The following is a 13,474-nucleotide window of genomic DNA, read 5'->3' on the forward strand; positions in this document are numbered from 1 at the left end:
CAGGGGCAGGGCAGTCCCCCAGATCTGGGCTGTCCACCACTGGAGCCACCAGCCACCGGCGGAGACTTTTTCAATTTATTAAAATGGAATAACATGTAAAATTCAGTTCCTCATTTGCACCGGCTGCATCTCACGGACACAACAGCCACATGGGGCCAGTGGCTTCCGCATTGGACAGCGCAGAACTGAATGTTTCTGTCAGCACAGAAAGTTCTACTGGACAGCACCCCTTCCGATCACGAGACTCCCCAAGTTCTTTCCAGTCCACCGGGGTTTGGGTCTCACTTTCACCGCAGGTATGCATCCATCGAGCACTGTGAAACTGGGTCAGTGGGACAGACCAGCTCTTCTTCTTAATGCAACAGCAGAGAATAGAAAATATCATGTCAGTATCATGTGCTGATGACATAAGGGGAAGTGTCAGGGGATAAAACATTTTCAATTTGATTCCATTTCATTTACATACACACACACACGCATGTATGCTCTGCATATCAATATATTTATAGTTTTCTATCTACTGGGCCACTATGTAAAATATATTTCTTCCTGTGGTCAGGGTCAGAAAAAGTGAGACCCTCTGCACCAGAGCGTGCTCCTCGTCGGTAGGTATTTGGGTGCTTTTATCCCCACTCCCCTTCCCCTTTTTCTGGATGACTCAAATCACGAGAGAGTGAGGTCGAGTGTCTGCTGCAGAGCGACACACATGAGTTTTCCTCCAGACCTGATTTACCCTGTGTGCTCTTCCCTGTTAATCCACTGCCCCTGGGCACAGAGCCAAGAAGCTGGAAGGCCCAGGCACTTGTCTGGGCTCCAGGGCCCACACACGGGCAGGGGCAGAGGGCAGGGTGGGCAGACAGACCCACGGCGAAGCCGATGCCGATTCTGTGGCTGGTGAAGTCCGGCTCTGCGACATTTACGGCCGAACAAAGAACTGTCAGATCGTCAACAGCGAAGCTTAAGAAATGCCCAGAAATCATTCTAGCTCCATTAGGCCACACATTCCTCCCACTCCGGCTGTAGTTCTATTGTTCACAGAGGCCAAAAGAAACTAGAATACCCTTTCCCTCGTTGAGGTGGTTAATTTTATGCATCAACTTGGCTAGGAAATGACACCCAGATATTTGAGCAAACATTATTCTAGATGTTTTCGTGAAAGTGTTTTTTAGATGAGATTAACATTTAAATCAGCAGACTCGAAGTGCATTATTCTCCATAATGTGGGTGGGCCTCATCTAATCAGTTGAAGACCTTTACTAGAAAAAGACTGATTTCCCCTTAAGAAGAGGGAATTTTGCCAGCAGACTGCCTTCAGACTTGAACTGCAAAACTCGCTCTTCTCTGGGTCTCCAGCCTGCCGTCCTGCCCTGCCGGTTTCAGACTTGCCAGTGTCTACAACTGCATAAACCAATTTCTTAAATCTTTCTCTCTCCCTCATTCATATACACACACACACACACATACATATATACACACATACAGTTGACCCTTGATCAATACAGGTTAGAATTGCATGGGTGCCCTTACAGGCAGATTTTTTTCAATAGTAAATACTACAGTCCTACACAATCCATGGTTGGTTGAATCCATGCAGGCTGCAGATACAGAGGAACTGTGGAGATGGGCAGCCGACTATGTGTTACATGCAGATTTTCAACTCTGCGGAGAGTTGGCACCCCTAACCCTCACGTTGTTCAAGGGGCAACCGCATACAAACACACGAACACACATCCTGTTGGTCTGCTTCTCTGGAGAAAGAGAAGTTTCCCGAACTAATACACACTCAATATTCTGCCCCAAAGAAAAAACCCTCCTCATTGTTCAAGGCATTCTCTCAAATGCCACCTCCTCTGTGCAGCAACCCCTGATTTCCTCTGCCAACATAACTGCTGCTTCTTCTGTGCTCATTTCTGTAGTATACTCCTTGTGCACATTTTTGCAAACATAATTCTTAACTAGCCTTGTACCAACGTTAAGATTTAGAATCTAAATCCTGTTATTCAAAGCTTGGTCCATGAACCAGTGGCATCAGCATCTCCCGGAAACTTGTCAGAAATGCAGAATCCCCATCCCAGACCTAGGGAACCAGAATCTGCCATTTTAACAAGATGCTCAGGTGGTTTATATCACATTAAAGTTTGAGAAGCCCTGTTTTAAACAAAGCTTCATAATTTTGAGGAGCTTTTAAAAATACCAATTGCTACCATCAGAGGCTCTGATGTAATTGGTCTGGGACGCAGGCTGGGTACCCAGGATGCTGAAAACCTTCCCAGGGGTTCCTACTGTGTAGCCAAGCTTGAGAACCATCATATAAAAGAAACCCCTCATTTTATAAGAGGAATTGAGACCGGAAAAGTCAAGAGACGATCAGGCTGCAAAGTGAGTTACCATCAGGAACCGGCCCCCCGCAAGGTTTCCTGTCTCCCTAAAAACGTAAAGGAAAGAGAAAAAGATCCATGTGCACTGTCAGCAAATTTAAAACGAAACCTGGATCATACAACGCCCAGCGGACGCAAGTCACTGTCATGACACCAAGCAACTCCTCCGTAAAGAGGCACCAACGGGATCCTCTATGAACACAAAGAACCACTCGGTTTAGGCTGGATCTCAGGAACCCTTCCCATTTTTAATGACTGTCAAACATTGAAACCAAGTGTAAAATTAATGCTGGGAAAGGTGGAGTCACCCTGCTCTAGGATGACCCAAAAATGTCCTACGTAGACACAGATCCTTTCTCTATTGGCGCCTTTATCTTCCCCCGGCCCCTGATTCTTTGCTTATGTAATTCCTGTGGAAGGTACAAGATGATATTATTGCACTGCTTAGTGTTCCCATACGGCACGGATTTTTCATCTGAGTTGGGAGATGACAGGAAGAAAAGCTGGGAGGAGTAAACAGAGTGATTTTCCTTTCAAACCCTCTCTGCGCTTATCTTTACGCCGACCAGGTGAAGCCCACTAATTCCTCTGCCAGGGTTATGATCAGTAACACCAGGTTTTCCACCCAGTTTATTCCCATCATGTGCTCTACCTTTTAGGAAGGGTGACTGAGGTGCAGAGGGAGCCCGTCTTGGGCGGACACCAGCGTGAAAAGTGGCTGCACCCAGACGACGGCTCACGGAATGACAGGGTGACATTCTCTATAACCACCTCCTATAAACTGTCCCCAGAACAAGTTCTGGCCTGGAGTTGCTTGGAGGGAATATGCCTTTGATCTGCTGCTGACAGTGCAGTAGTTCTTCTTGGGCAAAACTACATCTTCCCTTCGTGCTGTGGACGACGATCTGCTTCACGAGGCACCTGCGGACAAAGCTAACCCAACCTCCTGCGCTGATACACTTGTGCCCAGAAATCACACCAAACCCACTGAATTACTAGCTTGGCAGCCGGTAGGAGCAGCTACCCCTACAGATGTGCTCTCAGCCGTGATAATAAAGGAAAAAAAAGAAACCCACACCATCAAGGGCACAATACGCACGGGCGGGTGTGCATGAGCACACACGCACGCACACGCACACGCGCGCACACACACAGAGGTGCGCACACAACTTAGGCTAACAGCCTTCCCACCAAGCCACACCAGTCGGGCCACTTTGCCCCCAGAACACATCTCCCTTGCAGATAAAGGGAAACTTTATCTTCCCGGTATAAAGGAGCGCTGTGTGTATTTGTGTAACAGATTAAAAAACAACAGGTCAGAGCAATCAACCATGACAGCGGTAGTAATGAAACAGCACTTAAAAATATTGACCAAACCAAATCACTTTGCCCAATCAGTGCCATGCTTTTAAAGCGAGTTGTTGGAATAGATCTACCAGGTGGGAACTCTTATACGCTTGACTCCGGCGCCTGCATTTTACAGTGAAGGTAATGAAACGTCTAGAGAGGTGAGGTCACTCACCCAAGGTCACAGCTAATTAATTGTGCTGTCGGGATAAGAATGGCCTGTCCAGGCCCCCAGGCCAACACCCTCTGGCTGCACCACATCCCCACCAAAGCCCAGGAAGGAGTTCCAGAAGACGGTGAAGCGATGCGTTTCCCAGAACGATGGTTCTGAAGCTGCTCACCGGCTACACCAGCACAGGTCTGGCTAAAGCGAAAACTTCCTGCAGAGAAAAGGGTGAGTGAAAACTGGAAATACTTCCACTGCACCATCCCTATATTTCTTTGGAGGGCTGAAGCCAATAAGAGCTTCACTTCCCATCCCGGGGCAAAATCAGGAGGCAGCAGAAAAGGATGGGGCTGCCCCAGCTCCTTCCAGCAGCGTTTGGCCTTTGTCTGCACAAGGTTAGAATTACAAATAAATCACCCTAGAACCAAGAGCCTATGGCTTCTCCCCAGATTCATTCACCCCCAATTATCAACAACAGCAGAGCTTCTGTACCTTCATACATCCACTTCCACTTCCTGGAAGACTGCCCTTCCCCTTTACACATCACAAACGTCTGCACGTGCCTGGAGACAGCTGTCCCAGATTCAAGGGATCTCAGAATATAAGAACTGGAGGGTCATTCCAACCAAACATTTTTCCCCATGTAACTGTCTCTTTCTGTTGAAAAAAAAAAAAAAGAAAGCAATGTATTTTTTCCATTAAGACCATACTTTTAAAAACTGAAAATCCAGAGAAGAAATAAAAATCCATATTCCCACAGCCCCATGATAACCAGCGTTAGAATTCTGGCTGGTTACCTACCAGGCTTTAATCTTCTGGGCCTGTGTGTTCTGAACAAGGCTATCACCATCATATACAAATACTCCTGTATCCTTTTTCTTTACCTACCATTATATCATAAAAATTCCCCACACGGCTACAGTCTTCCTCTACATAATTCCAATGGCTACTTAGCATTTAATCAACTATATTTACCATATTTACCTAACTGCTTCCCTACTGTGGAACATTTATGTTTGTTTCTAGTGTTTCACAACGTAAACAAGACTTCACTGAACACTATTGTGTGTGCGCGTTTTTTCATCGTTATTATTCGAGGTTATTTCCTCGGGAGAGCTTCCCAGAAGTCAACCTCCCATTTTTTTCATTGTTGGAGAAACACAGGCCCCGAGTGACTAAATGTCTGTTAAGGTAAAAAAGAACAGCCTCTAGGGACCCGGGTTCCGTCCTGACTCAGCTGTCAACGATTAGCTGTGTGAACACCAACGAGCCAGTCAACTCCTCTGAGACTCAGTTTCCCTTGGGTGTTAGGGGATAGGTCCCTCCAAGACATGTCACGGTGTCTCTGTCCACCATTCCACACAGCCTCCCCTGAGACACCAAATCACCGGCCCGTCTCCCTTCTATCTGTCTGCTTTTCACACCAGCTGCTCAGGAGAAGGACTTGGTAGAAGCCCATCGTGAGACCAGACTCGTTTAAGCAGACGGGGCCATGCAGGCCAAGCCTATGACTTGCAAACTGCGGCAGCCACACTGGCTCTTTCTCCCCCGGCCCCGGTCCTCGGCACGCTTGCTGAATCCAGGTCAGCTGTGGAATTCAACAGCCCTCCCTTCACACCTGAGTGAGCTGACCAGAGGGCAGTGTGACGACAATAAACACACCCAGGCCCGCGCCTGGGGACTTCCCAGAATTCAGCCATGCAGGGGAGGGAGCTGGCCTGAGTCTCCTATCAGGGTTCTCCAGGACACTAAAGAGGCCGCTGTGCCTGCGACCGTTAGTCGCATCCCACATGGGTCCCTGCAGGTGAAAACATGGCCCTCGGCCCAGAACACACGGAACCAAGGGAGGACTACCTCGCTCCTGTTTCCACCTCGTCCACACAAGAGTTTGCCATTTATTTTTGGCCTCTTTCAACAATGAGTTATAATCGGTAGAGAAGGGGAGACAATGAGACAACATTTTCTCAATCTCTCAACATCCTGTTTGACACATGCAGTTCCCCAGCTACTGTCCCCACAGTGATGGAATAGATGACGTGAGCTCCAATTTAGTCACCATTTCCCCCTTTTCATGCCACGTCTGCGAAAGCCCTATGGACTCTGTGCATATGGCGCACGGACTTTGCAGCACATTGTGCTGGAAAAAATGCAAGCTTCCGAGTCAGGCAGTCCTACGCCGAGTTCTGATTCCACTTCTCCTTAGCTGGGTGAACCTGACAAAATACCCCGTTTCACAGAATCTAAGCCACCAGTGCCAAGACCTATGATGATTTTACTTCCTACCAAGAAAGAAAAGCCACCGCCAATGAAACTACGACCTGACATCGATGACAAGTCAGGTCCCTATTTTAGATGTTGAAGTGCGAAAAAAAATGTGTCTTAGAATCAATGATTGTGACATTTAATCTCTCTCCAATTAAACTTCTCACTTGTCAGATGGAGACGCTAAATGCCCACCGTGAAGCTTGGTTGTGAGGTGGGAGTGAGGTGACACTCGTGCCTGACTCTGGACCTGGTATGAAGTACTCAATAAAGTGTTAGTTCCTCATCTCATTCCAAAAGGGATGGGTAGGTTCTAGATAGATTGTAAGCTCTTTTCAGAATAGTTATCATATCTTATATGTCTTTGACCTCTTCTCACCCCCAATGACCAAGAACAATGCCACACACATTGTAGGCACTTAATAAATGGATTGTGAATACAAGTATTGAACTAGTTTGAAAACTGAGAAATGCCCCTGTTGGAGGGTGTGACCCCTGCAATCCCACTGGCTCCCCCAGCACCTGGAGGTGATGAGCACACCTGGCAGTGTCATCCTGGGTCACAGGGGCTGGAAAGGAGAAAAGCAAATGCCAGGTGCTTGGGTGCACATCCCCCGTGGAATCCCCCATGGGCAGGCTGTGGACGGCGGCCCACTGCACTGGGGTCAGCACCCGTGGCTACGTCTCAGGTTCACAGACAAACGCGGCACTGTGGTACCCGCAGGCCTCGCGGGGAAAGCCGGGCTGCCTCTGTGCCCTCGATATGAACGGCTGTGCATATTAAGTCAGACAGGCTGTGTCCGCAGGGGCTCTAAACCTGTCCCCAGGACTCCCTGAGAGCAACACTGTGCCGTGTAAACAAATGTCCCATGTGGGTGGTGCTGGAAGGAACAAAAGTTCAAACAAGCAGAATCGTGTGGCATTGGGTTTTTTCCCCAAAATGTTTACACCTGCTGCTTTTTTCTCCTCTGGTGCCCCAGTTCTATTGGAAAAGGAGGAGAGACAGAGCAGGGAAAAACAATCTCATTTTCCACCACCCACTTTCGATTATTCATAGTCTTGTAGGAGATGAGAGCGCTGCCAGTGACAAATTTAAATGACAAGTCTTCTAAAATCCTGACGTTGCGTGTGCGCTCACACCCTCACAAAGGCACTCACCGCTCCCTCCAAGCTCCAATTAGCTGGAATTTCACAGACCCGATTCCCTAAGGAACACTCACACAGATGGGTATTGCTTTCACAAAGTTAGTGGGACTTGAAGGGGAAAAGAAGCAATAATAATTACCAAAATAGCAATTACCTATTCGCTGAGGCTTCACGCTTGAGTGCCTGTATAGCCTCTCCCCTCGCGAACGGAGGACGGAGGGAGCGGCGAGAGGAGGAATTGAGTGAGAACGTTCATTTCGCCCAGAGCTGCAGAGTGTTGGCCGTGGAGAGGAGAGGGAGGCAGTATTCTCCCCCAATGCCCAGGCCCCAGAACTGGCAGGAAGTGTTCTCTTGGGTTCTCTCGGGATTAAGGGGCCTGAATCTAGTCCCTTCCCCCACCACCCCCAAGTGCAGACTCTACGTCCTTCGGCTTCTCTGTGCCTTGGGCTCTACCTCGGCCAAAAGCAAGGAAAACCTCAGGGGGTTGCTGAGAGGCTAAGGAAGCATCTCTAGCGAGAGAAGCTGCATTCCTAGCCTGGCATCACTCGGCCTCATCTGTGCCACCTGCTACCCAAAGCCCCTGGGAGGACCCCAAGGTGGGGCATAGTGTCACTTATCTGGTTGTGCACTCCCGATAGTGAAAGGGGATCTTAGGAGGCTTTCCACAGCACTTCTCCTTCTTATTAATAAGTCTTTACTAATAAATAGGGAAAGTGGTACCTACACGTCATTAAACATCCACTAATTACTTATGAGACTCCAATAACCCACACTACGGACTCCCCAACACCCCAATCCTGGAAGAAAAAGGAAACACACCCAAAAGTTTGGATTTCTCAAAAATCCCTGTTTACATCAAGCATCAACGGCTGCTTTGTTCACAGCCGAATCCCCAGCCTAGGGATGAGGGCTGTCCAATAAAAGTTTCTACAATGACGGAAATGGTCTATGCTGCGGCGTCCGATATGGTAGCCTCCAGCTAGCCACATGTGGTTTTCGAGCGCTTGAAATGTGGCTAGGGCAACTGAGGCCCCGGATTCTTTATTTTATTTAGTTTTAATTTATGTAAATTCACAGAGCCATGTAGGGTGAGTCACTACTGTATTGCAAAGCATAGATCCAGAGAGTGCCTGGTATACAGCTGGTGCTCAATGAAGATTTGTTCAAGGGAAGAATGAATGGACAGTAGCTCACCATAACGTCCTGATTAAGCAGGATGCCCATGTTTTTTGAGCACTCACTTTAAACAAATCCCTGTTTATGTCTACAACCTTCTGAGTTAGGTATGTTTATTATCTCTGTTTTACACATAGAGAAGCAGAGGCTCAGAAGAGTTAAGTGGAGAACTGCCAGCCACATAGAACGTGGCAAGGGAGGACTCAACGCCAGGCCATACACAGGATGGGGCAGCCTCTTAAAACTAGTCAACTTTTCCGCTGATGACAGAAGCATCTGGATACCTCACTTTACTTTCTACAGATGACACCAAATTCAACATTTTTTTTTGGAAACCTGGAAAAGGAAAGAACTTTTCGTTATGAAATACAGCAATGGATATGCAGTGTCAAGGGTGGGGATCTTCTGAGAGCCTAGCCAGCGCGCTCACCTAGCAAGGCCCTGTTAACTGAGTCTAGGTCCCAAGCCAAGAACTAACTATACATGCCATCACTGGGGCCGTTCCCTAAAACCATCGCCCACGCGGCAGACTCCTCTGCCGTGGCTTCCTGGTCATCATCCCCACAAGTTCTCACCTCCTAATGCTGCCAAGCACGTCCACCTCTCATGCACTGAGTGTCCTTCTCCAAGGAGAGTCCTTCATCCCTTCTCACACGGTGACTCACAGCCCCAGCCCGCCTTGCCCCTTGGACCACAAGGGCCTCGACCGTGTCACAGAAAGACGCCCACCATCCGACACAGCACAAAACCAGAAACCGAGCACGACCTACAGTGGTCGACTACAGGAAACATAATTTCTCCTGAGTGCTGCTACAGAGCCAGGTGGTTCCCTGAAGAGGATTTTACATCACAGAGGCTTCTACAACTCCCTTTCAGTTATTTAAATCCGACCCGCTGGTCCCATATGAGCCCCACCTCCTCCAAAGGTTCTTCCCAAACCCTTCAGCCCTCAGGAATTCCTGTGTCCTCAGCTCTGAGGCAACATCCATTATCTGCAAGGCCACCTCCTCAGGGACCCAGGCTGCCTGAGGGGATGGGCGCTGGGGACCAGTGTGGCCTTTTCTCACAGGCGATGTGCATTTTAGCTCTAACCTCAAACCCCTCCCTCATCAAAGCAAAAGCTCATCAGTGAACCTGGGCCAGCCCTTCTAGAGAACAACATGGCAACACCTCACCCCCTGTCAGAGGAAGCCCCTTCCAAGTCTCACTCTGTTGCATCTCCCATTCCATCCACACAGAACTTTTTTTTTTTTTTTTTTGCGGTACGCGGGCCTCTCACTGTTGGGGCCTCTCCCGTTGCGGAGCACAGGCTCCGGACGCGCAGGCTCAGCGGCCATGGCTCACGGGCCCAGCCGCTCCGCGGCATGTGGGATCTTCCCGGACCGGGGCACGAACCCGTGTCCCCCGCATCGGCAGGCGGACTCTCAACCACTGCGCCCCCAGGGAAGCCCCACACAGCACTTTTTATGAAGAGAATTCTGTTCAAACATTTTCTCTACTTTTCCTCTTTGTTGTAGCACCCTTTACAGACTGGCACTGTCAGGCTGCCCGGGTAGCCAACCCTTAATCCAGTACTGATATTTTGGGGTTACTCAACTGCCTTAAGCAAACACTTCCTGCCATTGCAGTATAACGATTCATACTGTACTTAATCACATGTTTTGTTGCAATGCTGTGTGCTTGTGTACGCTTATCTTCTCTCAAGAACAAAGGCCATATCTTTAAAGAACATTAAAGAAAAATAAATGAAAAAAAAAAGAGAGAGAAACACTCTCCAGACACTGGACAAAATAAGTAACTGTAACTGAAAGGTCCTAGAGCACTTCTGAAAATCTTCAAATTGGGAATGTCCCTCAAAGGGTGTTCTGTATCTCATCAGGGCCCAGGGCAATGCGGGAGCGATAGTGTCAGCATCCGTTCACATGATTGTCTCGCTCTCTTAAATAGTGAACCATTCCAATGAATATTTGGCAAAGCTAATTTCACTTGGGATGGAGAATTAGTTCAGCTGTATCTAGTTCCAAAATCAAAAATAGAGAGAAGTCTTTCAAAGCCCCCAGAAACCTACCCCTAACTTAACAACATAACAAAATCGTAAAACCATTGCTACTAACTCAATAACAAGATGACAAACAACCCCATTTAAAAATGGTCAAGAGATTTGAATAGACATTTCACCAAGGAAGATATATGACTGGCTAATAAGCACATGAAAAGGTGCCCGACATTATTAGTCATTAGGAAATGCAAATCAAAATCATCATGAGATACCCCTATGCACTATCTATAATGGCTATAAGCAGGAAGACTGACAGGATCAAGTGTGGGTGATGATGTAGAGAAATTAGAATTCCCTACCTAGCAAGCAGGAATACGAAGTGGGACGGCTGCTTTGGAAAAGTCGGGCAGTTTCTTAAAAAATTAAATAGACATACCATATAACCCATCAATTTCACTCCTAGATATCTGTTCAAAAGAAATGAAAACACGGGTCTACCAAGACTTGTATGCAAATGTTCACAGCAGCATTACTCACAATAGCTAAAAACTGGAAACAATACAAATACCCATTGAATGGTGAACGGTTAAACAAAATGTGTTCTGTCCATACAATGGAATATCACTTGGCAATAAAAAAAGAATAAACTTCTGATACATGCAACAACACAGGCTAACATCGGAAACATGCTAGGTGAAAGAAGCCAGACTTAAAAGACTACATATCGTATGACTCCATTTATACAAAATTGCTAGGAAAGGCAAAATGTTAGAAACAGAAAGCAGGTCATTGCTTGCCTGGGGCTACGAGTGGGAGCAGGAATTGTCCAAAAACAAGCATGAGGAAACTTTTGGAGATGTTGGAAGTATTCTAAACCTTTTTGTGATGAGAGTTTCACAATCATATACGTTTACTGAAAATCATGAGATCACTTACACTGGGTGACTTTAAGACATATAAATCATATCTCAGTGAAGCTGGGGTTTTCGTTTGTTTTTCTAAAAAGCAATGCTAAAGCTGCAACTTAATCTGGGGCTTCAAAACTCCAGTTTCAGTTTATGGATATTACGCTAACGACAAGAGCATCTCAATAGCCTAAGGGCTATTATCGTTGGAAATTGAAAAAACAGTTCATATCATTTTAATGTAAAGTCATTTTTCCACGTTTTTTTCATACTCATTAACAATTCTCAAGGAAAGTCTAAACCCCAAGGCATCCCAGACTTGCCCAAACCTGACAGACAAACTCCCAAAGCCCTGTTGACAGGTGTAGAACCATCAGGGCGAGGGGTCAGCGTGGCTCTCAGTGGTGCGTGTGGCCAAGTCTCTTCCCAACATTCCCTTTGGCTTGAGTCTGAAATAAAAAGAACCCCCCACCCCCAAGGTCTTCTGGCTTAGAGAACGATGTTCAGTGAGTGCTCTCCTAGGGGCCCACACCCATCAGCTGAGCTCCCCAGAGCTGCTTCTCCACCAACAAGTCTCTCCAAGCCCACGTCTGTGTGACACGTCTGCTGGGTGTCTCATGGCCCGGCTCGCCTGGCCAGGTGGCATTGATCCAGCCACAATCTGTACTCATCAGGATTCCCCAGAGAAACAGAACCAATAGGATATGTATACATGGGGGGGGGTTTACTTTTAAGGAATTGGCTCATGCCATGATGGGGCTCATGCCATGATGGGGATTGGCACTTTGCAGGACAGGCCAGCAGGCTGGAGACCCGGGAAGAGCTGATGTCGCAGTTCCCAGCAGGAAAGCAGCCTGAAAGCAGAAATCCTTCTTCCTCCGGGACTTCAGTCTTTCCTGGCTCCTTAGAGGTCCTAAGCTAATACTTGAACTCAAAGGGTCTCTGTCTCCTGGTGGTCCTCTGCTGGCACATGCCACACGGGAGGTGGCACTCAATAAGGCTTGCAAACCTACAGACGACCGTTAAACTCCATGGAGTGGGTCACGTTTACCTGCTCTCCCATCACCGACTTTCAACATATGCACACCCTACATTTAATAACCCTAACAAGGTTGGCATCATCTCATCATGACATATATTTTTCTCTCTGCCGTTTTACTACGGTCATTAGAAGAGCAGCAAAATGCCAAACGTGTATTTCACAAAGCAGGTGAAGAACCTACGTAATTAAGAAATGTCTACATCTGTAAAGTCTTCACCCAAGTCTATGTTCTCATAATCAGCACCTTTGTGGAGTGTGGCCCAGCTCAGAATGACCACTCAATGCCTCCACCTCCACTGCCCTCCAGGAGAGTGGTCCCCCACATTGCGAGCTAATCTCCAAAAAGACTGAGCCGGGAGATAGCATCAGGCACAAGCAGGGACACCTGGGGTGGGGAGCAAGGCGAGGACTGCACTTTTCAGGTGGCTGAACCGGTAATATTTCTGTTTGGGAGCCACATGTGGACAGTGTTCTGCCCATCACACGAGCCCAGGAAGCAGAGGAGGCTGCTCGAAAGACGGATGGGTGATGAAGGCGACACATGGAGAGAAGCAGAGCACAAAATGGTAAAATTCCAGGAGTTCATGGTTTCCAGGTACCTACTGAGACCCAGCTACATCCCTGCCCCGAGTTCCATGAGACAGCCCTGCATCCTTCCCACGGTGACGATAAGGCTTCACAGGAGGATGGTGTGTTCCTGGTAACACCATCGGCACTTTCTAGATCACGTATCTGTGAAGCAAGGACTAGATTTTCAGCCAAGACAGCACCTGAAGCTTGGCTTGTGCCTATTTCCTTTTTAAAATAAAAAAACGTTTAACTGTATTTTCTGAGTCTAGCAGAAAGGAATCGTCTCATGAGAAAAATGAGGGAAAATAAATCTTCAGAAGCACCGTTTGGAATAGGTTAAATCCCTGACCACAGTGGGAAGAAAGAGAACTAACTTTTATTGAGTCTATGCATGGACTAGGTCTTTATCTACCCCCCTCATTTTAATTGTCATATCAACTCTATATGATAGTATCTTTAGCTCCATTTTATTGATGAAAAAAA

At 47.4% G+C, this 13,474-nt stretch overlaps 1 protein-coding gene across 2 annotated transcripts in view; it reads right to left on the reverse strand.

Annotated features, from left to right (window-relative positions):
• GFOD1 (Gfo/Idh/MocA-like oxidoreductase domain containing 1) overlaps nucleotides 1-13,474 on the reverse strand; it is a 101,331-nt gene that overhangs the window by 81,072 nt on the left and 6,785 nt on the right. Inside the window, exon 1 of one of the 2 annotated variants that reach the window (XM_060023621.1) lies at nucleotides 4,384-7,738. The exons of the other annotated variant lie outside the window; for it this stretch is intronic. Within the exon in view, the coding sequence (XP_059879604.1) occupies nucleotides 4,384-4,435 (52 nt within the window). The 5' untranslated portion in view covers nucleotides 4,436-7,738. Of the gene's footprint in view, nucleotides 1-4,383; nucleotides 7,739-13,474 lie in introns of those variants that run through there. 2 annotated transcript variants of the gene reach the window in all.

Source organism: Delphinus delphis, chromosome 10 (genome assembly GCF_949987515.2).
Source record: "Delphinus delphis chromosome 10, mDelDel1.2, whole genome shotgun sequence".
Taxonomy (NCBI): Eukaryota; Metazoa; Chordata; class Mammalia; order Artiodactyla; family Delphinidae; genus Delphinus; species Delphinus delphis.